Source organism: Hyaena hyaena, unplaced genomic scaffold (assembly GCF_003009895.1).
Source record: "Hyaena hyaena isolate Hyena2069 unplaced genomic scaffold, ASM300989v1 scaffold_0, whole genome shotgun sequence".
Taxonomy (NCBI): Eukaryota; Metazoa; Chordata; class Mammalia; order Carnivora; family Hyaenidae; genus Hyaena; species Hyaena hyaena.
Genome location: NW_024080632.1, coordinates 2,660,345 through 2,687,486, shown reverse-complemented (window position 1 = coordinate 2,687,486; position 27,142 = coordinate 2,660,345). Strand labels below are relative to the sequence as shown.

General features: G+C 51.7%; 1 protein-coding gene across 4 annotated transcripts; it reads left to right on the top strand.

The window, feature by feature from the left end:
* Positions 1-7,325: 7,325 nt before the first annotated feature.
* KMT5A (lysine methyltransferase 5A) lies at positions 7,326-26,317 on the top strand. Of its 4 annotated transcripts, none has more exons than XM_039239858.1 (8): positions 7,326-7,396; positions 12,740-12,861; positions 13,991-14,147; positions 17,553-17,772; positions 18,416-18,503; positions 22,878-22,937; positions 23,696-23,886; positions 24,613-26,317. In XM_039239858.1, the coding sequence occupies exons 1-8, from the start codon at positions 7,387-7,389 to the stop codon at positions 24,821-24,823; spliced, it is 1,059 nt and encodes a 352-aa protein (XP_039095789.1). In that variant the 5' UTR covers positions 7,326-7,386; the 3' UTR covers positions 24,824-26,317. The 4 variants fall into 4 exon arrangements, with proteins under 4 accessions (XP_039095789.1, XP_039095870.1, XP_039095711.1 ...); XM_039240008.1 differs by lacking the exon at positions 7,326-7,396 and adding an exon at positions 12,407-12,471; XM_039239939.1 differs by lacking the exons at positions 7,326-7,396; positions 12,740-12,861 and adding an exon at positions 12,170-12,471 and having other exon boundaries at positions 14,072-14,147.
* The last annotated feature ends 825 nt before the right edge of the window (positions 26,318-27,142 follow it).

Below are 27,142 nucleotides of genomic sequence, written 5' to 3'. Positions count from 1 at the left end.
CTAAAATGAGCAAATCAGAGGACTCTAGATGCTGGCGAGGATGTGGAGAAACGGGCACCTTCCTACACTGCTGGTGGGAGTGTAAACTGGTGCAGCCCCTCTGAAAAACAGTGTGGAGGTTCCTCAGGAAACTAACAATAGAACTCCCCTAGGACCCAGCAATAGCACTGCTAGGAATTTACCCAAGGGATACAGGAGTGCTGATGCATAGGGGCTCATGTACCCCAGTGTTCATAGCAGCACTCTCCACAATAGCCAAAACATGGAAAGAGCCTAAGTGTGTCAACAGACAAATGGATCGAGAAGATGTGGTTTATCTACACGATGGAATACTACATGGCAATGAGAAAGAATGAAATCTGGCCATGTGTAGCAACATGGATGGAACTCGAGGGTGTTATGCTGAGCAAAATAAGTCAGGCAGAGAAGGGCAGATACCGTATGTTTGCACGTACAGGAGGATTAGGAGGAACTTAACAGAGGACCACGGGGGAGGAGAAGGGGAAGAATAGTTGGGGAGAGGGAGGGAGGCAAACCATGAGAGACTCTTGAATACTGAGAACAAACTGAGGGCTGATGGGGGTGGGGGGGAGGTGGGAGATGGGCACGGAGGAGGGCACCTGTGGGGATGAGCACTGGGTGTTATATGGAAACCAACTTGACAATAAACTACTTAAAAAAAAAAAGTCTTCCCTGGCCTAAGTATCAAACTTTTTGGAGTTCAGACTGATATGGACTCAAACTGTCCCCAGAAAGTATGGACATTTTGGGGGGGAGGAGGGATGGGCATGGAGGAGGGCACTTGTGGGGATGAGCACTGAGTGTTATGTGGAAACTAATTTGACAATAAACTATTTGTAAAAAAAATAAAATAAAAAAAAAAGAAAGTATGGACATTTTTAATCCGTGTAGATTATCTCTTTAGGAAAAGGAAAATGGAGGAGCACCTGGGTGTCTCAGTCCGCTAAGCGTCCGACTTCGGCTCAGGTCATGATCTCACGGTTCGTGGGTTCGAGCCCCATGTCAGGCTCTGTGCTGACAACAGAGCCTGTTTCAGATTCTGTGTCTCCCTCTCTCTCTCTCTGATCCTCTCCTGCTCACGCTGTCTCTCTCTCAGAAATTAAAAAAAAAAAAATTAAAACCAACATTAAAAAAAAAAGGGAAAGGAAAATGGAATGGAAGAATGGCCAAAAAAAAAAAAAAAAAAAAAAAATCAAAGGCCAAGACTTCAGATACAGGTGCCCTGGCCAGGGTAACAAGGGTTGAGTTTCTTGTGGGGCTCTATGCCATGATGCTGGGATCATGATCTGAGCTAAAATCAAGAGTCAAAGGCTCAACCAAATGACTGAGTCACCTCAGTCCCTATTACCTGTTTCTTAATACAGATTTTCAGAATGTTCTGATGACTCTTCACACACAAAAAGTTTGATGGTCATTATTTGTTTGGATCGTTGCTATACCCTGTCTTTTCCTTCTCTAGAGTATTCCAGCAGCATATGCATAGAATGGTTCTGGAGCTGGGAGAACGAGATTAAGGATGAGAAGGGTTTCTGTTTAAAGTTTTCACCCCTTGTGTATATTCACTTAAAATGATCGTTTTAATCATTTTTTATGCTTTTATAATGGATGCCCTGCTATTCATTTTTGTGAGTTACACTTAAAAGCATCACATTTAAATTTTTTAAATGTTTATTTATTTTTGAGAGAGAGAGACAGAGTGCAAGTGGGAGAGGGGCAGAGAGAGAGGGAGACACAGAATCTGAAGCAGACTCCAGGCTCTGAGCTGTCAGCACAGAGCCTGACGCGGGGCTCAAACTCACTCACGGACCATGAGAACATGACCTGAGCTGAAGTCGGTTGCTTAACCAACTGAGCTACTCAGGTGCCCCAAAAGCATCACATTTAAATTAGACATAAGACACATCACATTAGACATAGATGTCTGAATTATTAAACTCAGACACACTATTGGAACGGGCTGAATTGTGTCCCCCACAAATTCACATATTGGAGTTCTGACCCCCAGCACCTCAGAATGTGACCTTGGAGATAGCGTCTTTACAGATCAAGTTCAAACAAGTTCATTAGTGTGATCCCAAATCCAACATGGCTGTGTCCTTTTGCAAGGGAAATTTAGAGGCACGTGTGGACAGGCAGAAGGCCATGTGAAGATAAAGGCAGAGGTCAGGGTGATGCTTCTATAAACCAAGGAACACCAAGCATTGTCATGATGCCACCAGAAAGCAGGGGCAGTCATGGAACAGACCCCTCCTCAGAGCCTTCCAAGGGAACCAGCCTTGCCAATATTTCAGGGTTTTTTTTAAGTTTTTTAAAAATTTTAAATGTTTATTTATTTTTTAGGGGGGAGGGGCAGAGAGAAAAAGAGACACAGAATGTGAAGCAGGCTCCAGGGTCCAAGCTGTCTGCACAGAGCCTGATGCAGGGCTCAAACCCATGAACTTCAAGATCATGACCTGAGCGGAAATCAGAAGCTCAAACGACTGAGCCACCCAGGCGCCCCTGCCAAATACTTCAGATTTTGGACTTCCAGCCTCCACAACTGTGAGACGAGATGTTTTTGTCATTTAAACCACTCGGTTTGTGGAGCTCTGTTACAGCAGCCCCAGCAAACTAATCCAGCTATTTCAAGTACATCTCTCAGAAAGAAAATGTTTATTCATCCCTTCAAACTTACAAAGTAAAGGGCTATCCAAAAAATAAAACAAAAGCCCATGCAGAAAAAAATTTAAAAATCACATTCTAAGGGCACCTGGGTGGTTCAGTCAGTTAAGCACCCAACTCTTGATTTTGGTGTAGGTGATGATCTTGCAGTTTGTGGGTTTGAGTGCTGTGCTGACAGCATGGAGCCTGTTTGGGATTCTCTCTGTCCCTCTCTCTCTCTCTCTCTTGTCCCTCCTCAATCTTCCTCTTTATCTCTCTCAAAAATTAAAAAAAAATTTTTTTAACATTTATTTATTTTTGAGAGACAGAGGGACAGAGCATGAGTAGGGGAGGGGCAGGGAGAGAGAGGGAGACACAGGATCCGAAGCAAGCTCAAAAATTTTTTTTAATCACAGTCTAAATTAAACAGTTTGACCTGTGCTGGTGCTGTTAAATCATCTTTAAGCTGACAAACACCCTTACTGATCAATATATACTTTCCCCATTGACTTTTTCAATATAATAATATTAAACCTTTAAGGAATTCTACCCAACTGAAAAACTGGTTTATTATAACTTTTCTTGGGGCGTCTGGGTGGCTCAGTTGGTTAAGTGTCTGACTTCAGCTCAGGTCATGATCTCACAGGGTTTGATCTCACATGATCTCACGTGGGGTTTGAGCCCTGCGTTGGGCTCTGTGCTGATACCTAGCTCAAAGCCTGCAGCCTGTCTTCAGATTCTGTGTCTCCCTCTCTTTCTGACTCTCCCCTGCTCATGCTGTCTCTCTCAAAAATAAATAAAAGATTTTAAAAATTTATAATACCTTTTCTTAAAAAAAAAAAGAGATGTAAGATGGAAAGAAGATACACCCATTTAAAGGATGAGAAAAAAGACTCAAGCATAGAAGCTACTGGCTGTATATCATCTGGTACCAAATATGCTATCAACATCATTTTTGTGTTTCGTCTCCATACTCAATAACCAGGAGCCTGACCACTGAGTCCTCTCTTGAAATGCTACTTAATAAACAGGTTTTGGCTTCCCTCTGAAGACACCAAGAAAAGAATGGAGACAGCAAGGAAACTGTTAATAACCCAAATTATAGCAATTCACTAAGATGCAATTTTGTAACTTTATTTTAGTCACTGCTAAATGGCTACCATTTCCAACTCCTACATCTCCATATGCTATATATTCAGGGTCCCATTTAAGCCTAACAATAAGCCTATGAGGTAAAGAGTATTGTTTTACTGTCACTTGTTTGCATTCCAAATATTATTATATAATACACATATTAATGTATTATGTGTATATGCATATAGAGGGGGAAGGTTTATATACTTATGTGTGTATCCATGCATCCTTACATATACATATAAACACACACACACATATATATATAACAGAAAAAATATATGTTTGTCTATATGTGTATTCACAGAGGATGGGATGGAGTTAGTAGATCCCAATGGCCACCAGCTATGAAACTTAGGGTACACATTCCTCATTTGATAGAACCTTACAAGGACTGATGCTAACATGAAATATTTAACAATAGCCAAAGCCTGGAGCAAATATGAAAGCAAAAATAACACCAGAGTATGGAAAGTAATCTTAGCATTGGTGTGATTTCACCCACATGATGTAACCATCTTAGGAAAGTGGGGATCATTAAGCAAACAGTCCAGAAACATGTCACATTATTCCAAGATTCCAAACCTCAAAATAGATTATTGTAATTTTTGTAACTCTTTGCAGTGAGTAACTGTTCAGGTTCACCTATCTCTCTATCCTTGGCTTGAGGCCATTTAGTGGCTTCCCATTAGACATGGAATAGAAGTCTGAGTCCTCGCTATGAGACCTTTGTGTCTGTCTGGGTCTGGTTGGGAAAATAGAATCTAAAATAGGAAAGTCAGAGGTGTCTGGGGGGCTCAGTTGGTTAAGCATCTGACTTTGGCTCAGGTCATGATCTCATGGTTTGTGGGTTTGACCCCCCCCCCCCATCGGCCTCTGAGTTGACAGCTTGGAGCCTGGAGCCTCCTTCAGATTCTCTCTCCTTCTCTCTCTGCCCCTATCCTGCTCGCAGTCTGTCTCTCTCTCTCTCAAAAATAAGTAAACATTAAAAATATTTTAAAATAAAATAGGAAATTCACTAAAGAGGTAGTGGGGCCACTAAGGTAACTTAACTGCAGGAAATGGCTCCTGTCTTGAGGGCTGGAGAACAAGTTGGGGAGATTAGAGCTAGAAAAATCAGAGGGGAAGCCTATAAGAACAGGGACACTGAACCAAATGCCACTGTTAGAAGCAAAATGTCACTACTTAGGTGGCCATGATGAGACTTGCAAGCAAGCAGGTATTAGCAAGTCCCTCCCCCGCCCCCCCTTCTAGATTCCCTCCTTCCTCTCTTGTTGACAGAACCTAACAGTGTCTGACAAAGGAGCAATATGCTTTACAGCCCTAATATTCCAGAAGGGTCTAGAAAACTGGATTTGGAGCTGAGAGGCCACCACAGCCTTCAAGGGCCTATGTGATCTAACACTTGTCTACTTCTCCAGCCTGATTCCCTCCATTCTCCCCACCACGTACTCAATTCCAATGACGTTGGGTGTCTTTTTCTTTCCCAAGCACACTAAGCTCATTCTTGCCTCCAGACATTCACACATGATATTCCCTCTACCAGAAGTACCTTTTCCCTTGTGTCCTATTTTTTTTTAAGTTTATTTATTCTTGAGAAAGAGAGAGAGAGACAGAGCATGAGCAGGGTAGGGGGCAAAGAGAGAGAGGAAGACAAAGAATCTGAAGCAGACTCCAGGCTTCAAGCTGTCAGCACAGAGCTGGATGTGGGGCTCGAACCACGAGATCATGAGCTGAGCCTAAGTCGGACACTTAACCAACTGAGCCACTCAGATGCCCCCCTTATGTCCTATTTATTTAGGTTATAACTTAAAGTTACTAATCAAAAGGATATATCTTGCTTCATCAAATCTATAGATGCAACCCTCTCCCCACTCATCTTTGGTAAAATTCTCCCTTTTCACTTTACTCATAGCATTCCTCACTATTCATCTTTTTATTTATTTTTATTTTTTTAAATGTTTTATTTATTTCTAGGAGAGAGAGAGAGACAGCGTGAGCAGGAGAGGGTCAGAGAGAGAGGGAGTCACAGACTCTGAAACAGGCTCCAGGCTCTGAGCTGGCAGTCAGCACAGAGCCCAACGCGGGGCTCGAACCCACGAACCGCGAGATCATGCCCTAAGCAAAAGTCGGACGCTTAACCGACTAAGCCACCCAGGCGCCCCACTATTCATCTTTTTAAAAAGTGGTTTCTTGTTTGTTTCTTCCCTAAAAAATATGATGAAAGATCTGTCTTATTCATCACTGTATCTTTAGGGTACCAGATGGTGCCAGGTATATAATTTAGTAGGTAGTGAATTAATGCATTTTAGAGAAAGTAAAAGCCTATGTACATTTGGTGACGCTGGAAGGAACCTTAAAGAGAACAGCCCTACTCCATCATTTGACAACTGGGGAAGTTGAGTTCAGAGAGATGAACCCATATACCCAAGCCACACAGAGAAATCGTGACAAAAGTGTTACTTTGTACTTTGCCTAGTGTTTTAACATGTATCACCGCATCACCTTAGTTTTCCTTTTTTTTTTTTTTTTTTTGGTGCAATGGTAGAGTCCTTGGGGTGATGTCATGGACTCCAAAACCTTCTTGGGGACCAAAGAAAGACAATGGATGAGTGACCTCTGCCTACATGCCCAGGAGGGGTCCCCAGAGAATAGGTGTAATTGGACACCTTCCCTGTGTTGGAAGAATATCCAAGACATATTGTGTTTCTCCCGAACGTAGGATCAAGGGCCCCCTGGGTGGCGCACAAGGCAAGGTTGTTTCCCTGGGATTAAGGTAGACCTCTAGTGACTCAAAGTCACAAAACCGATCCCGGCCCTGCAATAAAACTGCTGGGTGATCTTGGGCAGCAAGTTACCTGGTCCTTCTGGCCGTCTCTCTTTCTCCGTCTGTAAAATGGGTAGGTAGGTTGGGCTGGGATCTCTGAGGTTCTGGGAGATTCGCCCTCTGACCCATTGAGTTGGTAGGAGGTGTGCCACCTGGTTTTGAATACTGAATAGACTCCGTAAACCTTTCAAATTTAGGAATGAATGAATTAAACTGCTAGGGTGGGTCAAGGTGCTGGAGGCGTCAAACTGCTGGGAGAACCAGGCTTTGCAGGTCACAAGGGGAGACCGAGGGGTCAGAGGTCGGATTCCGGTCCAACCCGAGAAGAACCGGAAGTCCCAAATCCGGTCCACTCTGGGCCCGGGCCTCCAGCCGCGTGACTAAACCTCCCGAGGCGGAGCTTCAGCACCAGGAGCGGGCGGAGTTTGGAGCCTCCCAATGACAGCGCGGGTGTCCTCGCACTGCAGCCAATCAGCGCAGGACGACGGTAAATTTAAACCCCCCCCCCCCTCCCCCGCCGGGACCCGTCCCTAAAGCGCTCGTAGAAAGTGAGGCCGCTCGCCCCGCCCCGCCAGGGAGGCGGGAAGGAGGGCGGGCTTTCCCTCCGGCGTTCGCCTATCACGGTGCGCAGCCTCGGGAGAGGCGGGCGGCGGCACCAATCAGGGCAGCAGCCGTAGCTCCGCGGAGCAGTTGGCTACAGTTGTTGCAACTTTTTTCGAAAGCTGCGTTTCCCGGGAGATCCCAGGCGGTGACAGAGCCGGGCCATGGCTAGAGGTATTTGCCCGGGTGGCCAGCGCCGGGACGGCTCGGGGTGGGGAGGGTCATGTTGCGAGTGGGGGACCAGGGCGGCCGGCGCGGCAGCGGGGAAGCGCCCTGCCGAGGGCTGCTCGGACCCAGCGCGGAGACCCGGCGGCGCGGGGGGGTGCTGCGGAACCTTCTCTAACCAACCCCCCCAAGCCTCCAGAAGTCCCTCCCACTGCCATGCCCAGGTTTCCCCTTTCTAGAGTACGGGCACCCGCTGGCCGGCTTCTCCAGGGACAACAGATCCATATGTCAAAGCTCTTTGGAAACTAAAGCACAGGGCACCTCCAAGGGATGGTTGTTACTGATATGAGGAAGGGGGAGGGCGAGGTTTTGCCCGCTTCGGGTCTCTCTTTTGCTGGAAACGGAGGTGCCTTCCAGGCCAGGGCGCAGATGGGTACCCTCCATGGTGGGGAGCGCATCGGAGTGGACACCGCAGCAGCGCCTTCCCTCCCCACGCCCTGAGTCAGCTCTGCGCTGCAGGGGCGAGGACTGGGCCCCGCCGGCCCACTTTGGGGTGAGCTGACTCTCACCGCACCATCCCGGGCAGCCCTTCGTCCTGAGGCTGGTCAGGACTCATGCCCTCGGGAGACGGCTTGGGTGGGATTGTCCATCGCGGGAGGCGATGTCCCAGCCTTAAGTCCTTCTTTGCCGACTTAGTTCGCTGTCAGGGCACTAAGTCCCACGTTATGCGGCAAAGTGATTGCTTACCGCCAGTCATTTCCAGCCTCTGTGTCTCCTTCAATGCAAAAACTTGGAGCATGAAGGTTGAGTGGAATTATTATTTTAGAAAAATAAGTTGCGGTTTGACATTTTTCTCAAAATTCCATGGGACTACATGTTAGTAGGAATTTGCCTTCGTGCACTGTGCTCCCTTTGGCAGTAAAAATGAATAAAATAACGATTCATTTGGCAAATATTTATTGGGCACCTTTGTTTTCAGGCCCTGCACTCAGCTGCATCTTTTATTATCCCAGCGTCTGCTTAGGGTCTTTTGGGACAAACCAGATTCTGATTCAGAAAGGAGACAAACTGAATTTCAAGTTCTTACAAGAGCTTTGTAACCCAATCCACAGAGAAGGCCAAGAGGAATCTTTTTTCCTTGGAAAAGTGTTAAGCATCTAAAAATATATTTAATAGTATCTGACAAATCTTAATAAATCTCTGCTTCCCTGGTTCGTTTTGCCCATTAGAGCAAAAATCATTTAAGCTAACTGCTTCAACAGTAGTGCTTTTTTAAAAAACAAAATAACAACATGGCTTGCTTTAATTAATCTATGGGGAAAACAAAACTAAGCACTTTGCCATTGAAGTATTTAAGAACTTAATAGGGGCAGATAATAATTACCGGTAAGGGCCAGGCAACAATAACAAGTTGTTATTTCCGTTTTTCAGAGGTAGAAGCCGAAGTCCACAGTCAGAGTCTAGACGCTGGCCAGTCTGTGCCTTTGCATGTTGCACTCTACCTCCCTTAGCCAACGTGAACGCAAGTGTTCCCAGCTCCTACCACAGCAGGCTTATGAATTACCTTTGTAATTTATTGGTTAGAGATTCACACTTTTTCACTTGACCCCCAAATTAGTAGTTACTCTTTTTTTTTTTTTTTTAATGTTTGTTTATTTTTGAGAGAGAGACAGAAACAGCATGAGTCGGGGAGGGGCAGAGAGAGAGGGAGACACAGAATCTGAAGTAGGCTCCAGGCTCTGAGCTGTCAGCACAGACCCCCATGCGGGGCTCGAACTCACGACCTGAGCTGGGGTCTGATGCTTAACCTACTGAGCCACCCAGGGGTCCCATTAGTTGCTTATTTCCTAGGCTTTATTTCTCTTGTAGATTACTAAATTGGGCACTTGGTAGTGTAAATATCAAATCATTTATAGTACTTCAAATGAAGGGTCAATCTTTTTCTTCTAGAAAACTCTGTGTTGCAAACTTGTAGTTCACTTTGAGAACCTTGCTGGGTCACTTGAACGAAATGTTCAGGTACCAGGCATTTCCTCTCTGGTTCTGAAGTTTTACAATCATGTAGATATTTTCCACCCTCAGTATATTAGTTTGAGAAGGATCAGTCCATCTGCTTTTCTCCATTTCTGCTGCCACAGCCAGATGGCCTTCTATTTGGTCTCCCTCTTTCTACTTTTACCATTTCCAATTTATTATCCCCCCAGCAACTAGAGTGGTCCCCAAGAACACAGATTTTTATCATGTGAACTTCACTCCTCTTTCCTCCCCCACTGCTCTTAGGATCAAATCCACAATCCTCACTATGGCCTGTAGGGTCTTGCCTACCCCTCTGGCCTCAATTTGCCCCATCTGCCTCTACCTTTACTGTTGTGTCCTTAGCAAGGGCCTGATACAAAGTGGGTATTCAATAAATGTTTGTGGAGTGAATGGATTGCTGTTTTTGTGTCTGAGTTCAAGGGACGCGATATGCATTCTTTTTTTTTTTTTAATGTTTATTTATTTTGAGAGAGAGAGAGAAGAGAGCGAGCATGTGAGCAGGATAGGGGCAGAAAGAGAGGGAGAGAGAGAATCCTAAGCAGGCTCTGGACCATAAGCACAGAGCCCTTAAGATCATGACCTGAGCTGAAATCAAGAGTCAGACGCTTAACTGACTGAACCACCCAGGCACCCCAGCAATATACATTCTTTCTGATAAAGTACCCCCATATTGTAGCTCTGGGTTCTGCTCTCAGATCTATTACCACTTCAGTCATAGAATCCTTAGTCAAATGATTTATCTTCCCTGAGCTTCGATTTCTACTTCTGTGAAATAGGAATAGTACCCTCTCATAAAGGGTTAAAGGTTATAAAGTTTAAATTAAATAATGCATTATTATAGGGCCTAACACATAGTAAACATTGAATAAATGTTAGTTAGCTAATGGTATCATTCCTGTTGAATTCTATTTCTGTGCAATCCTGGGCAACAATATATATTTTTACACACACCTGAACACCTCATGTACAGAGAAAGACAGTTCTGAAGCTTACCTTGAATAGTTTGTATTATATCTTCTAGATACAATACAATACCAGAGCTGCAGTGTTGAGAAATGGGTGCTAGACTTGGACCTTAATGTATGTACCCCTGCATTTGAGGGCTGAAATGGAGAACGCTGCAGCCATGAGCATGTGTGTGTAGTTGAGGGTGGGGGTGGGGTGACCGTTGAAACAGATGCAGACAGGATAACCCGAGTGGCTGCTTCCTGTTCGCAAACCGCCATTCCCGTGATAGTTTAAAGACAAACTGCAAACCTCCGCCCTGGAGATGTAGCACACACTGTTTCAAACGGCTGGGCCTTGGTGTCAGAGTGTTATTCTAGAATCCCCTTTCACTCTCTGCGTAGTGTCTTGGGTATTCACGTGGTCAGTGGTCAGAGGACCCTAGCCGACTGGCGTTAGGGTTGGGTGGAGACTGGGGTCTGGTGGGGAGGAGGGTGCTCTCCAGCCCTGCCCAGGATGCTAAAGCATGAGCTGATTTGGGAGACATTGTCCTGAGCCTGTTCCTGCCACTTAATCCTACTTAGTCTTATCCCTTCTAAGGGGAGGCAGCTACTTAAAGCGACAGCCATTTGTTTATCTGTAGACGTTGAAAGGTGCCCTGGGTGCGTTCAGGAATTCAAGATTCTTGGTTTTGATTGATGAGGACGCTGAGGCCTAGTCCAGGGAAGTGACTTTGTGGGCACAGTCACAAAGCACCTCTGGGGCAGATGCGGGGAGAGAAACCCAATCCTTGCCTCCTGGGGCCATGACCCAAGCAGTAGGAGCTAGATGTCCCGAGGTGTCTTGTTTGCATCTATGACTTTGCACAAATACAGTGCAGTGACTCTTGGCTGTGGGCCCTAATGGCTTCAGCACAGTGGTGCAGGGCCATGAGCTGTGCCAACACAAGACACCTGAGTGTCTGGTGCCCCCCCCCCTCGCCTCCTTAGGATATTTTCTCAATGGGTGGCCAGGAGAACCGGTGACTTGCCAAAGGCTTCTGTCCCTCCCATCTTGAATTTCCTCATCTGTGTCTGGGAGTTCAGCCCCCGGGGTCAGTGGGCCCTTGGAAATCCATTTCTAGTGCTGAGAATTTGGCCAAAGCTCCTCACTTCTGAGCCTCAGTTTCTCCATCTGTGGAAAGGACGTAATACCTGTGTGTACCTTCACAGGCCTGTTGTGAGGTTTGGATGAGATCTTGTGGGCACGGGAAGCACCCCACCAACTTACCGTAATAACCACTGACTCTATTTCCCCAGGGTCTGAACGGATCTAGTGCAGACGCCTGGGTTTGACACTTGATCCCATGGCTTTTTAGTTCTGTGGCCTAAGGCAAGCCCCTGCACCTCCCCGGAGCCTCTGTAAGGGCTTTGACACAGGACCTGCCTCCCTCTCTCCACTCCCCGCCCCCGCGGGGACTTGCGTGGAGAATGAAATGCCCATATAATGCTCAGGGAGCCCCGGCTCGGGCACGCAGGAAGACTCCCGTCTGTCGCGCTCCCCGCTGCTGGCTGCGCCTGGCACCGACGGGTCTCCCAAAATATCCGCGGAGCCAGCCCGAGAAGGAGCCCGGCCGGCGAGAGCCCGGGCTGTCGTTATCTTGTTTCCCACCCCTTCCTCCCGGAGTGGCTGAGGACGCGCGAGAGGGGGCGCGCCCGAGTCGGGATTCGTCGCGGCCGCGCGGCCCGCCCAGCCCCCCTCCCTCCCGAGGAGCCTCGCAGCGCCGCCCCTGCCAGCCCCCCTCCCCGGGCCGGGAGCCGGACGGTGGGCGGCGGCGGCGGCGGCGAGCGGGCGGGCCGCGGAGGACGCGCCGCCAGCGCCCTCCCTCCCTGCGTCCTCGGTCCCGGGCCGGCCGGGGCTGCCGCGGCGCGCGGGTGCCGGGCCCTGCCTCGCAGGCCATGGGGGAAGGGGGCGCCGTGGGGCGCCGCCGGCCCTTCCCCGGGGCGCCGCGGCGGCGCTGGTGGCGGCGGCAGCAGCAGCAGCAGCGGCAGCGGCAGCGGTGGTGGCCGGGCCGCGGCGGCGAGGGCGCGGGGCGCGCCGCCATGGGCCTGGCCGGGCTGCAGGTGGGTGTGGCGGGCCCGGCCGCGCGGGGGGCGGGCGGTGCGCGGGGCCCGGCCGGGCCGGGCGGCGGGAGGGCGACGGGGGCCCCGGCCCGGCCCGGCCGGCCGGCCCCTGGCTCCCGGCGGCGCGGGCGGCCCACCACCGCCAGGCCCTCGGAACATGGCTGCGGCGGGAGGCGCCGCCGCGGCGCCCGGCCCGGGCGGCCCCGCTCCCCGCCCCGCCGCGCCCTGAGCGCCCCCTCCCCCGCTTCCCCCGGGTCCCCCTCTCCAGGCAGGAAGATGTCCAAGCCCCGCGCGGTGGAGGCGGCGGCGGCGGCGGCGGCGGTGGCAGCGACGGCCCCGGGCCCGGAGATGGTGGAGCGGAGGGGCCCGGGGAGGCCCCGCACCAACGGGGTAAGCAGGCACCCTCCCCGCACTCACTCAGCGCGCCCCGAGGGGCCGCGCGGCCGGCCGCCCCCGCCGGCCCCGCGCCGCGAGCACGTGCGCGCGCCCCGGGACCCCTCCTCCCCTTCCCGCCCGCGGCCCTGGGCCCTGCGGGCGGGGCGCCCGGCTCCGGCGGCTTCCTTTTCTGCTGCCTGCCTGGGAGTGGCGTCCACCCTGGCTCCGCCATGACCCTGGCAATATATGACCTCGGAAAAGTTTGTGTCTTTATGGGATTTCCGCACCCCGAGACCCAGCTCGCCCGGCGGTGGCTGCCTTCCCAGGGTGTACGGGGCCTGCCCGGGGCCCTCAGAGAGGTCACGGGTCTCACCGACTTGGTGTTTAAAGGGTCACCAGGCAGAAAGGCCCCAGCAGTGTTCTGGGGAAGTCCTCCCTCATTCCGTGCTTACTCAGAGGAGAGGCCCCACGCCCAGAGACGCCATCAGTGACCTATACCGCCCCACCCGCCGGCTCACCCTCCTACTATTGATGCCAAGACGCCGTCTGTAATAGAGTGACCGCCCTAAATGAGCTGGCCATAGGCTCTGGTTTTATTAAGCTCTCCACTCCCCACCTCACCCCTCAATTACCACTGCAGTCCAGTCCCGCAGTCCTGGGAGGCTGCTGGGCTGCATTGATTTGAAAGGGGCCAGGCTTGGGCACACAGAAGGCTCAGGCAGTGAGAAGTCCTATCCGCTGACTTAAGGACCAAGAAGTAGTTAATCAGATTCCTCGAGGCCTGTGTCAGCTCCTGCATGGAGGTCAGCCCTTCAGATTCCGCAGTTGTTTAGTCTGGGTCATTCTGACCTCTCTGCTACTGGTAGGTTGTCTGCTTCTGGACACCTTGGTACACAGCTGGCTTCCTGCTGGCCAGATGTGCCCTGAGCAACCAGAATCAGACCACCTGAGTTCAGGAAATGTCTAACTTGGACCTGGGAGATCCTAAACCTCGCCCTGATCTCCTGGGCCTGGCAACCCTGGGCTGGCTCGGCTTTTGAGAGATGGTGTCTGTTTCTGGTTTTCGTATTCTGATTGCTCTTCTCCGCCATTTGCCACGGGATCTTCTTCAAGCCTCTTTCAGGGCATGCATTTGTCGTTTTAGGAGAATGTATTTACCGGGCAATCAAAGATCTATTCCTACATGAGCCCCAACAAATGCTCTGGAATGCGTTCCCCCCTTCAGGAAGAGAACTCAGTTGCACATCACGAAGTCAAATGCCAGGGGAAGCCATTAGCCGGCCTCTACAGGAAACGAGAAGGTAAGGTTCTGATGTGGCCCTGTTCTGACCGCAGCTGGTTGGGTTGCAGAAAGCCCTTCTTTGCCCTTAATTATGCATATATACTAAATGTTTACCCAGCCTTTTCAAGCCTAAGTTCACAAGGTTGGATCCATGTTCTGTCTTGCTGCTAAGAAACAGGCACGGGGGGGGGGGGGGGGGGGGGGGGGGGGGGGGGGGGGCTGTCCTGTCCTAGGGTGTGGACCCTGTCGGTCTAACCGGTTTTCCCTGCTTTCACAAGAGTTTAGCAAGGCCTTCAAGCTTGATTGTGTTGCCAAGTTGCAAGAATAACATACCTGGTCTGTAGTTAAAGAGCCTCACATGAGCCCAAAGTACAGAAATTCCGAGTCTGAGTTGTACAGACCATGTGGCTGCAGTCCTGACTGTGTTGTGTAAACGTCGGGAACCGACTTCCTTCCCTCTTTTGAGCTGGCCTTGACCTCATTTCTGAGTTTCTTTCTACTCAAGTGTTCGGTGCAGCTCTCTGAAGCAGCATACTCTCTGATGAAATTTAGAGGTAAAATACTAAACAAGAAATATATGGTTGCTGAAAATCCTGTATGGCCTACAAAAGCAGCTGAAACCTTATGGAAATCTTGGTCTATTCCAAATATTTCCTTTTAGAGCTGCAGCGGGGAATATGAGCTTTCCCCAGTTCACCACGCTACCTTCTGATTAAAACTTGCCTTGAAGATCTAGAACTCTGACTAGCAGCAGCTTAATACAAGGAAGCCTTGTAATCCCTTTACTGAAAGCGCCATAAGTGATGTTTAGGCCAATGTCTGGGACCAGATCTGAGAAGCGGGGGTTGGGACACCCAGAACTAGGGGCAGGAGCCAGCCCTCTGCCCAATTCCCCTCCCCAGTGCAGTGGGTGATAACTCTTTTTCAGTCAGTCTTCCAATGGCTTGGGTTCAAATCCTAGCTCTACCACATATGCGAGGTTTGAGCAGGTTACTCCTATTTTCTGAGCCTCAGTTCTTCTGTCTCTGAAGTGGGAGGGAGGGTTCCTACCTCACAAGGCTATTCTGAAGATTGGCTAAAGCATGGATGCAAAAGGCTTTGTACAGTACTCCACATTGGCAGCCGGTTCCCCTGCCTCTCCCTGGATGGCCAGCACTTAGGATAGCACCTAGCAGGCAGGGACTGGGGAAAGGGCCCTCTCTCAGTGTGGGCAGCCAGTCTCCCATCCCTTCTGGGATGGGGTGGGATGTAAATCATCCTAAATGGTGACACGGCGCACGAGCTAGCTTATTTGGCCTGTAGTGTCACTACATGGCAACGATTAGAATTTGGGGCCAGATATACTTTGGGAGAGAGCCCAGGGGCGAGGCTTTTTGTCCTTGATTCTCAACCTTTTTTCTGCCTTGATGCAGACTGATGTGATAGCGGACGTTCACAGGCATCACACGCTCCTCGGGTTTATGTGTAATGTCCTGGACTTAACTCCCTCCGGTTCCACTTAAGGCATGTAAGGGAGTGAGAATGGTCTGGATGGACTTTGATGTATTTATTTTTCTCTTCAGCTGGTTGAGATACAGTTCACGTGTCAGAGCGTTCACCGTTTTCAAGTGTACAGTTCAGTGGGTTTTGGTCTGTTGACCCACAGGTGCAACCATCACCAAGCTGTCTAATACCAGAACATTTCCTCACCCCATAGAAGAAACCTCGTGTCCATTAGCGGTCATTCCCCATTCCCCTGCCGCCCCATCACCCCCCCCCACCCCCCCAGGCCTGGCCACTGCTAATTTACTTTCTGTCTCTGTGGATTTGCTGTATTGGACGTACCATGTGAGTGGATCCATACATAACATGTGCCCTTTCACGCCTGGCTTCTCTGACCCAGCACCATGTTGTCAAGGGCCATCCGTGTTGTAGCAGGTGCTCGGGCCTCCTTCCTTTCTGTGGCTGAATAATAGTCCATGGTGTGGAGAGATCCCATTTCACTTATCCCTCCATCAGCTGATGGCCATTTGGGTGGTTTCCGCTTTTTGGCTATTGTGAATAATGCTGCCACAAACTTTCCCATACAGGTCTTTGTGTGGACATATGTTTTTAATTCTCCTAATAGCCGCCTAGGCGTGGAATTGCCGGGTCATATGGTAACTCCATGTTGAACTCTTTGAACGGCTGCCAGACTCTTTTCTAAAGTGACTGCGCCATTTTACATTCCTACCAGCTATGTATTATTTACTTATTTTTTTAAAGTAAATCATTTTTTTAAAAAGATCGTTCACCCACACTGTGTTTCACAACTATTTTTCGTAAGAAATCATTTTTGACGTCCCTTAACGTGATTGGGTCACCATACTGAGAAGCACTGTGAGCATAGAGCCTTGACCCCGTTAGAAGAGGAAACTTCTGTTTTTAAGTTTATTTATTTTGAGAGAGGAGAGAGAGAGAGAACGTGAGTGGGAGAGAGGTGGAGAGGGAGAGAGAAAATACCAAACGGGCCCCACACTGTCAGCACAGAGCCCGGATGAAGGCCTCAAACTCATGAACCTCAAGATCATGACCTGAGCTGAAATCAACATCAGACACTTAACCCACTGAGACACCCAGGCACCTCAAAACTTTCTTTTCCTTGTTGTTTTTTTTTAAAGAGTCTGAAATGAAGCACTCTAGGCTTGGGGAGGAGGTCTTTGCTAGGGAAGAAGTCCTTCTTTATGACCTTATTCCTGTCCATCAATGCTGGCCCACTCGTTAGGAATTTAGCTCTTTCTCCAGGGTGTGCAGCCCAGTTCCCGAAAGCTACGGGCCGAGCACTTACGCTGCTCTTGCCGTCTGTGGCGGTCCTGCAAGGCCTCTCCCCGCCACGATGCAGGAGACCAGAGGCGTTCATGGTTAGATGGGATGGATGCTTCCACAATGTGTATCAAATCCTCATGAAGTACGCAGTCAGTATCTTGTGATTTTTGTCAGCTCTACCTTAATAAAGCTGGGAAAAAAATAAGAAAGATGCAGACCGGAAGCCCTGACTGATGCCTGGGTACAAAAGTAAGGCCCCATGCTTCTCCCAAGAAAGCCATTAACAGGCCAAGGGCAGTGCTGCCTGGCACACCCAGGACCCTCTTTCCTCTAAAAGCGTGTCTTAGGGGCGTCTGGGTGGCTCAGTCGGTTGAGCATCTGGCTTTAGGTCAGGGCATGATCTCACAGCTCATGGGTTCAAGCCCTGCATCAGGATGTGTGCTGACAACTGTCTCTCTCTCTGTCTCTCTGTCTCTCTCTCTCAAAATAAATAAACATTCAAAAAAAACTTAAAAGACACCAAAAAAGTAAAAAATGAAAGCCTGTTAGAATCAACTGTTAGAATGCAGTTGATGGTCTGGAAATGGAGAGACAGAGAGTCCAGACTAAAGTTCTCTCTCTCTCCACCCTCTGCCTGCAGAGAAAAGGAACGGTGGGAACGCAATCCGAAGCGCCATGAAGTCCGAGGAACAGAAGATCAAAGACGCCGGGAGAGGTCCCCTGGCACCTTTTCCAAACCAAAAATCCGAAGCAGCAGAACCTCCAAAAACTCCGACCTCGTCTTGTGACCCTCCCATTGCGGCCATCGCCAAGCAGGCCCTGAAAAAGCCCGTCAAGGGCAAACAGGCCCCGCGGAAGAAGTGAGTGCCCCCCGGAGCCCTTCCCCTAACTAATGCAGGGCAGTTTGGCTGTGACCCCTGCGGACCCCCTGCTCAGGTGCTAGCTGAGGGGGCGGGGGGCGCAGTGTCCCCGCTCGGCCTGGCTCTTATCAAGGCTCGGTCCCCCTGAGTGACTACCAGTGATGTCACTGTCTGCCTCTCAGTCTGGTATGAGTCCATACCTCTTCCCCCCTCGCACATGGAGAGTAGGCAGCCTGTCTTTGACCCTGGGAAGTCCCCTTGGGCACATGAGCCTATGTGGGCCCCAGTGGACAAAGGCGTTTAAGTGACCTCATTTCTTTTTTTTTTTTTTTTTTATGTTTTATTTATTTCTAGGAGAGAGAAACAGCGTGAGCAGGGGAGGGTCAGAGAGAGAGGGAGGCACAGAATCTGAAACAGGCTCCAGGCTCTGAGCTGGCAGTCAGCACAGAGCCCGATGCGGGGCTCGAACCCACGAACCGCGAGATCATGACCTAAGTGAAAGTCGGACGCTTAACCGACTAAGCCACCCAGGCGCCCCTAAGTGACCTCATTTCTGAGGAGCCACCTCCCGAGGGACCGGGTGCCTCCTAAGAGTGGCTTCAGTGCTAACACTTGGTTTTCTCCTCTTCCCTTCCCACCCAAGAGCTCAAGGGAAAACACAGCAGAATCGCAAACTCACGGATTTCTACCCCGTGCGCAGGAGCTCCAGGAAGAGCAAAGCCGAGCTGCAGGTAGAGTCGTGTGGCTTTCACGGTGGCTCCTGGAGGGGCAGGGCGGCTCCGCGGGCAGCGCGTGGAGGGCAGGACTTGAGCTTTCTCTCCGTCATCCTGGGGCAGCTCTGCTTCTGCGGCCTTGGCACTCTCCTTGGTCTCGTGGGGCTCATCCTAATGTTTGGGGGCGCTGTGAGGCTTGGTTAAGATGCGTCTGTGACGGAGCCTTGTAACTGGTAGCACGTAGTGTGGAAAGTCCTGTGTTCCCACAAAGGCGTCTTTTCCGGGACTTGTTGGTGGGACAGTCAGAGCGTGGAACCTCGGAGAAGGCTGTGCGTGCTTTCGGAGGCTCGTCTGTCTGTCCGTCCACCGGTTCCCATGTCGTGTCTCAAGATGGTAAAGAGCAGTGGCTTGGAGGCCACTTACTGGTTGTATGCCCAAGGGCCAGGTACTTAACTGCTCTGAGCCTCGGTTGCCCTGTTTCTAAAATGGGATAATAAGGTAGCATCTGTGGGGGTGTTGGGAGGATTAGATGAATCCGTGTACAGAGCACACTTGGAACCATGCCTGGCCCCCAGTTAAGCACTAGCTCACTTCTTATCGTCACCACGGCCTCCCCATCGTTGTCATTTCCGAGGCCCCTTCTCTCCTTCCCTCCCGGCTGTGGTCCCGGGACCACCGGAACAGTGGCGGGAAGGCCGGCCGCGCGGAGCAGGCCCCGCCCTGTGTTCGCGGAGTGCTGAGCTGTACTTGACACAGTGACGCGTGGTTATTGCTTTTCTGTTACGGAAACCCAGGGCGGGGTCTGGGCTCGCAGCCTGCCGCCCTCCCACGGCCCCTGGCCAGCCCCCCGGGTCCCCACACCCTCAGAGCCACCTCAGGGTGGAGGAGCGGTGTCAGGCTGGCCTGGCCGCCATGAGGTGTTAGCATTTCGGCCTGAACCCAGACCCCTTCAGCATTTCTTACGTAGATGTGGTGATTTAGCGTTCACTTCCTCTGCTTATTTGAATTGACGAGGTTTCGTTTGAAACTAACGAGAAAAGGGGTCCATTTTTCCCCTCAGAAGCTTTGGCTTTCTTTCCTCAGAAAGGTGGCGGCTTTCAGCCAACAGCAGGCTGTTGGGAGCTGTCTGCCTACAGGGGGAGGCCGTGCCGGGTCACTCTTGGAGACAGTGCTGCGGAGGGCGAGGCGGCCTCCCAGCCGAGGTCGGGCTGCCGTGGCTGCAGTGGGGCGCAGTGGAGGTTGCCTTTTTAATAAAGAACAAAAAGAAGGGCTTTCTGGCTGGAGGAGGGAAGGCCTCGCAGGAGGTGATGCAGGCCTGCTCAGTCTTGCAGCAGATGAGCAGAGGGGAGCCGATCCTTCCTCCCCCAGCTTGGTCCGCAGCACAGTGACGCTCTGTCACCGGACAGAGGGCCAGTTGCACGGGAGAGCCACGCTGTGCTCTCACTGTTGTGCTGGCTCTGGGCCAGGCGGCGAGGCGGCTGTGGCCGGGGTGAGGCGACTGCTAGCCGGAGCGAGGCGGCTGCTGGCTGGGGTGCTGCAGCCTCCCTCCTGGCTGTACAGGTCAAGATCAAGGCCGGGGCGGCTGGACCTCCCTCACCTGCCTGCTCTCCCGGGCCACGGAAACCAGGGCGCAGATCTGTGGGGCCTGAGAGAGGGGTGGGGGTGAGGCAGGAGAGGGACTAAAATGAAAAGCCTTGCAGACACTTGACTGAATTTGAAGACCCAGCAGGCAGGGCCAGGGCCGGGTCCAGGGCGAGAGGGTGGGCACGGCGCCTGGGGGAGAAGCCCTGATGCTTTGCTGCGGGGACCCCTTGGCTGGTTGGCCTGCTGGAGGGAGGGGTGACGGGCGGCACTGGGGCCGGGGCCGTACGCTGGCCTCTCCATCCCGGCCCAGCCCAGGCCTGGTGCGCAGAGCAGCTGGACCTCCTTCAGGCCTTGCTCGCGTCCCACTCGGTCTGCCTCTAGCCGCGCTCCACGCCCGTACGCTGCTGCCTGGATTCTCCTTTGGAAGCCTGGGGCTGGTTGACGCAGGCCCCTAAGCACTGAGGCTGCAGAGCAAAAGACTCGGAGGCTCCGTGTTCAGGCCATGCAGCCCGGTCCCCGCTGTCCCCAGCTCCGCTCCTCCCGGCACACGCGGTCCTGGCGGGAAGGTTCGCGGGTGCCTGGCTCACGACCACTCAGAGCTTCCTGTACTTCTCGCTGGTCTCTGCACGCCCATAATTAGTTATTTAGCAGGGTGGTTGTGTGTGCGCGCGCGTGTGTGTGATTGCTGCTGTTGCTTCAAGGGCTTACTACGTGCCAGGCCCAGTTCTAGGCCAGGAGATTCCATGGGAGAGCAGATCAGGCCCCTGCACTCAGGGAGCTTGTACTCCAGCGATTAGCAGTTAAGACAGCCATAGAACGAGAGAATTTCAGATCGTCTTTTAACATTAATAAGACAGTGGTTTGAAGGCATGGTGACACTTTAGGCTACCTTAGCTGCAGCAGTCAAGGAAGTTTCTCTGAGGAGGCGCCTTTAGAGCAGAGCTTGGAAGGAAGAGAGGACAGGAGCCAGGCGAGTGGATTAGGGAAAGGGTATTCTAGGCAGGGGCAATCCCAAGTGCAAAGGCCCTGGGGCAGGAACGAGCCTGGTCCTATAAGGGAGTCAGCCAGTGTGACCAGAATGTGGGAGCAGGGGTGAAGCCTGCAGATGAGGCTGCAGAGGCGGGGCCGGGGTCCTGCAGAGACTCACAGTGGGAAGGTACGGAAAAGCTTTTGCTTCTCTTTAAACAAACCTTTTATTTTGGAATAGTTTTAGATTTACAGAGGAGTGGCAAAGATAGTACAGAGTATTCCCATTGCCCCCTTTATCCAGCTTCCCCTGTCATTACCCCCATATACTATCCTGGTACATTTGTCACACTTAGGAACCAATGTTGGCACATTACTATGCAGTAAACTTCTTGCAAGACTTGAAACAGGGAAAAGATATGATCTTATTTACATTTTCTTTAAGTGTTTGCTTGTTTTTGAGAGAGAGAGAAAACACAAGAAGAGGAGGGGCGGGGCGGGTAGACAGAATTCAAGCAGGCTCCACACTGTCAGCGTGGAGCCCAAGTTGGGACTTGACCCCACAAACCATGAGATCATGACCTGAGCCGAAGTTGGATGCTCCACCGACTGACCCAGGCACCCCTTTATGTACATTTTAAACAATTTTTTTAATGTTTTATTTATTTCTAGGAGAGAGAGAAAGAGAGACAGCGTGAGCAGGGGAGGGTCAGAGAGAGAGGGAGTCACAGACTGAAACAGGCTCCAGGCTCTGAGCTGGCAGTCAGCACAGAGCCCGACGCGGGGCTCGAACCCACGAACCACGAGATCATGACCCAAGTGAAAGTCGGACGCTTAACCGACTAAGCCACCCAGGCGCCCCTATGTACATTTTAAAAAGACCCCTGTGGCTGCTGTGCGGGGAATAGAGTGGAAGCCAGGAGACCAGTGAGGTGGCCACAGCATGGCTGGCAGAAGAGCAGGGATGGCTGGACCCAGGGGTGACAGCGCAAACCTGCAGAGACCCGGTCACGCCTGTCATGCCGCGGGAGTGCAGTTCATCTGTGTGGAGAGGGACTGGGAAAGTGCACGCGGGCCGTCGGCCGTGTCCTGAGGCCTCTGTGCGGGCCGCTCAGTGCTCAGCTGTGGGCGTGGCCACCACATGTGCCAGCCAGGGCCGGGCCTGGGCTTCTGCTGGGTCCCTGGGTGGCTCTCTGCCGGCCTGCAGCCCTGTGTGTGGGTGGAGTGTGGGATCTGGGTCTGGGAGGGAGGCGGTGGCAGAAGGGGTGGCCCTGAGGGGCAGGCGAGACCAGGAGCGTCCACTCCTGTCTAACTTCCCTGTTCGGGGTGGTATCGCCTCCTTAGGGTGGGAGGCCCTCTTCGCATATGTGGCGGTGGCTTCCGGAGAGACCCAACTCCCAAGAGTTCTTCAACCAAGGTGCCCATCAGGGCCATCAGACAGGAGGAGCGTGGTGTGCGCGTGCCCCTTCGGAAGGGGGTGGCCTCTGATCTGCCTCTGTCGTGGTTACATGAAGTCAGAGTCCTGATTTGTAGATGTCGGCAATTTAGATCTTTTTAAAAACACCGCATGTGCCAAATGGAACATAGTCCCCCCAACCCAGCTCTGCCCTTGGGCCACCACTGTGACCCTCCTGGTCCGTTTGACCCCCAGGTGCCAAACTGTCCACAGCAGGTGGGCAGTGAGAGAAGGACAGGGGTGTGGGAGCTTGGATGGCCTTGGGGACCCATGTCGTCAAGGCCAAATGGGAGTCGCCCTGGGGGTGGCCTAGGCCACCAGGCTGCCCTGAATGGCCCAGGAGAGAATGCTCAAGTGCTTCTTGCTTTTCTTCCCTCTCCACCCAGTCTGAAGAGAGGAAAAGAATAGATGAGCTGATTGAAAGCGGGAAGGAAGAAGGAATGAAGGTAAGGGGCAGCGGGGCCCAGCGAACGGAGGTGAGCCCGGAGGGTGCCTAGAGAAACCAATAAATTTTTCCTAAACCGTTTTCCTGGGAAATGACAGTACCCAAGAAATTTGCTTTTCTTTTCACGTATTGCAAACACATTGGGTGGATGAGAGGGGCAGGACTCTACAGTGGCGGCCACGTGGGTCTGGGCTGGGACTCCAGAGTCATAATAAAGCTCCAGTTCCACGCACCATCTAGAAGGATCCAAACTTAAGTCTCCCCCTCAAGCGGTCACCCTGCAACCCCATTTATAACGAGTGAGCAGAAGCACAGGAGGGCACATTACAGGAAAGGGAGAGACGTGGAACATGGGGTCCCACTCCCACCCCTGTCTCCTCCAGAAGGGGCCACGTATGTGGATGCGAGCCAGACTTTTACCACTTCCCAGCCATGTGGCCTTGGACATAGATCTGCCTCTGAGCCTCTGTTTTCTCATCTGCAAAATGGGGCCACATCCACCCAGCAGATCCCTCGGGAGGATCAGGGGTAACACTGCTTGGCAAAGGGCACAAGGGAACTTTTTGGGGTGACGGATCATGGCGATAGTTGCACAGCTGAGTACGGTGAATAATACCAGTTGTGCTGCGCACGTAAAACGAGTGAGGGCTGGGCCATATCTCAGTAAAGCCGATGAAGGAAGGGGGGCAACCCCAGGCGCCGAGGAAGCCGGCCGTGCATGGTGTTGGGAAGCAATGCTCTCTCCTGGTCCCCCAACAGATTGACCTCATCGATGGCAAGGGCAGGGGCGTGATAGCCACCAAGCAGTTCTCCCGGGGCGAGTTCGTGGTCGAGTACCACGGGGACCTCATCGAGATCACCGATGCCAAGAAGCGGGAGGCTTTGTATGCACAAGACCCCTCCACGGGCTGCTACATGTACTATTTTCAGTATCTGAGCAAAACTTACTGGTAAGTCCGCTAGTGCTTCGAGTGGCGTTTCCGCGCCCTGGCAGAGAGGACAGGCCCGAGCGCCACAAGGCCACGACCGCCTCCTGAGTCTTTCTGTTGCTCCTGCTTCTTGCTTAGTTCTCGCGGTCTTTTTCCAAAGCCGTGAAGCGGCCCCACACACCCCCTTGCCATTTGAGTCTTTGGGGTCGGAGCTGTTCGGGCCGCTGTCTGGCCCAGTGAGAAGCGGAAGTGGACCCACCCATGCAGACCCGCCGCTCCCTCTCGTGGCATTTGGCTAGAGCAGCCCTGAAATCAGCGACTGCTCTGTCCCCATATGGCCGGTGTACTTGATTCGGTTTTGTTGTTGTAGTTTTTTAAATAAGGCTTTATTTTTCCGACCAGTTCTGGGTTCCCAGCAAAATTGAGCAGAAGGTACGGAGAGTTCCGATACTCCTGCCTCCTCCCAGCTCCCCCCACTCTCCGCAGAGTTGATTTCTATTCATTTATTTATTAGGCCCTTGCCTCACAGGACTCCACAAAGAGCCTTCTGCAGCCCCGTCTCCTCCCACCCCTCCGCGCTCTCACCCAGTGCCTCCCTTGGCTCTTAAAAAATGTTGTTTTGACTTGAATTGCTTTCCCCAAAACGTGGCTATAAATCGACGCCCCACCAGCGCCTCGAGCTGGCTGTGACTGGGATCAAAAGCCTCTTTATGAATTTGCACCCTCTGTTGCCCCCCCTCCCGCCAGCGTGGATGCGACCAGAGAGACGAACCGCCTGGGGAGACTGATCAACCACAGTAAGTGTGGGAACTGCCAAACCAAACTGCACGACATTGACGGCGTGCCTCACCTCATCCTCATCGCCTCCCGTGACATCGAGGCCGGGGAGGAGCTCCTGTACGACTACGGGGACCGCAGCCGGGCTTCCATCGAAGCCTACCCCTGGCTGAAGCATTAACCGCCCCGCCCGCCCCGCCCTCCCCCTTCTTCCATGGACAAAGTGCCCTCAAAGGGAATTGATTTTTTTTTTTACACACTTAAATCTTAGCGGATTACTTCAGATGTTTTTAAAAAGTATATTAAGATGCCTTTTCACTGTAGTATTTAAATATCTGTTACAGGTTTCCAAGGTGGACTTGAACAGATGGCCTTATATTACCAAAACTTTTATATTCTAGTTGTTTTTGTACCTTTTTTGCATACAAGTCAAACGTTTGTGCTTCCCGTGCATGCAGTCAAAGACGCAGCACAGGCTTTAGAGGAAAGAGTGAACATGAACTAGGAAGCTGGGCGACTCTCCAGCCGTAGAGCCAGGACTCTCTTCCCCACGCCCCCCCGACGGCCGTCGGCTGAGCGCAGGCCAGTCCCGGAGGAGCCGCCTCCCGAGGCCCGGACGGGGTGTTCCCAAGCTCTTGTTTTCCTGACGTCTGGACAGGCGCACAAGGAAGTGTATGAATATTTTTTAAAAAAGGTTTCGCAGTAAGCTAGTCTTCCCCTCTGCTTTCTCGAAAGCTTACTGACCCGGTGGCCCGCGAGCGCGGGTCACTCTTCCGCAGGCTGCCGCTCCTCGGGGCACCTCCACGCATCAGGGCGGGTAGTCAGAGTCGACGTGGGCAGGGAAAGGCATTGCTCGCCTAGCCCTGCCGGGGCAGGGTTTCCCAAAACTGGGTTGATTCTTTATAGAAATGTGAACACTGAGTTTATTTTAAAAAATAATAATAAAAATTTAAAAATTTAAAAATACAAAAAAAAAAAAGAAAAAAACCACAGAAAACAACTTACATGTATATAGGTCTTGAAGTGAGTGAAGTGGCTGCGATTTTTTTCCTTCTTCTTTCTCCTTTTTTTCTTTTTTTTTTTTTGGTTTTGTAGAAGAGATTTGAGATGGTACTCTATTCTAATCAAAAATAAGTTTTGTAGTGGGACCAGAAATTACTTACCCGCTATCCCACCCTCTTCCTCCCCCCCACCCCCCAAAACCGTGTCCCAATTCCAATGGGTTGAAAGTTCTAGACCTTCTGTCAGGCTTTCTGTTTGTCAGACCACCTGGTGTCCTTCCTGCAAAACTGAAGGTGCAGCCATGAACCGAAGGGGGAGCCTGCTCGCCCCGAAACGCGTGGCCCCCACCCCAGCCGCTGGTGCGCAGGGGAGTGGGCAGGCCCGGCAGCCCAGGGATCAAGGCTAAGGGTAAAGTTTTCACCTTGACTGTGATGCAGGAGGGTAGGTCGCTTCCTCCTCCCTCCTGAAGGGAGACCTATTCTCACTCTGTCAACCTGTAGTCCAGGGGCCCTGGCCCTGGAGCCATGACCTGGGGTCTCCTGGCCTCCCCTGGGCCTGGGTAAATGTGAATAGAGACAGGTATGACAGCCTGTCGTCAACCTTGATGTCCCTCCAGCCCTGGCCTCACCACGGTGCTACCTACGAAAGTCTCCCCCCCCCCACCGCCCCCCACTTGCCTGGTCAGTGGTCAGAGAATCGGAGGAGGATCCGACAGAGTGTGTAAATGTGAGATAAAATGTCTTGGTTGTACCTGTTTGTGGTTTAGCTTTGTATTTAAAAAAAAAAAAAAAAGGAAATAACTTGAAAATTATTTGTCATCATAAAAATGAAACAAAAATTAAAATATTTATTGCCAGGCGAGGCCACCTGTGTGTCTTTCTGGTTGGTTGGTTTGTTTGTTTTTTTACGAAGTGAAACTAGAAAGAGGGTTGGATTTCCTGCTTTGTCTTCCGGAAGGTCCCACAGCAGGGGCGCCTGGCCGGCTCAGTCGGTAAAGCACACAACTCTTGATCTCAGGGTTGTGGGTTCAAGCCCCATGTTGGGTGCAGACATTACTTAAAATTTTTTAAAAGAGGTTATGCAGCAGTATGTGTGTGTTTTGGTGAGTGTCCTAGTGGATAGGTTATTTGTGTGATCGGGGTCACGGGTGCTAGATAAGGTGAAGAGCGGATGCATGTCGAGTCCTCCCTTAGGCCGCCACCCAGCACACAGTCAGCACGGGTTTTTAGCGGCTGTGCTCACCATTGTGTTTCTAACGTAGGAGATTTGGTTCTCGGGCAGGAGTCTCAGTCGTCAGCTGTGCCCGTCTTGTGCTGGCAGTCACTCCTACCAGTCAGGTCGCCGTCCCCACCACACCCTCCACCGGCTGCCCTCAACCCGCTGCTTTGAGTGTCTGTCAGCCTGTCCCCTTGCACAAATCGCTTTCCTTCTCTGATGCTTGCGCATCAGCTGGGAACAGCCTCTGCCTCCATGACATGCAGCGGGGTCCTGAGGATTC

Coding starts and splice junctions, on each gene's coding strand:
- KMT5A (XM_039239780.1), top strand. CDS start 12,307: ATGGGGGAAGGGGGCGCCGTGGGGCGCCGCCGGCCCTTCCCCGGGGCG. Junction 14,148..17,552: donor CCTCTACAGGAAACGAGAAG/GTAAGGTTCTGA, acceptor CTCTGCCTGCAG/AGAAAAGGAACGGTGGGAAC. Junction 23,887..24,612: donor TATCTGAGCAAAACTTACTG/GTAAGTCCGCTA, acceptor CCCTCCCGCCAG/CGTGGATGCGACCAGAGAGA.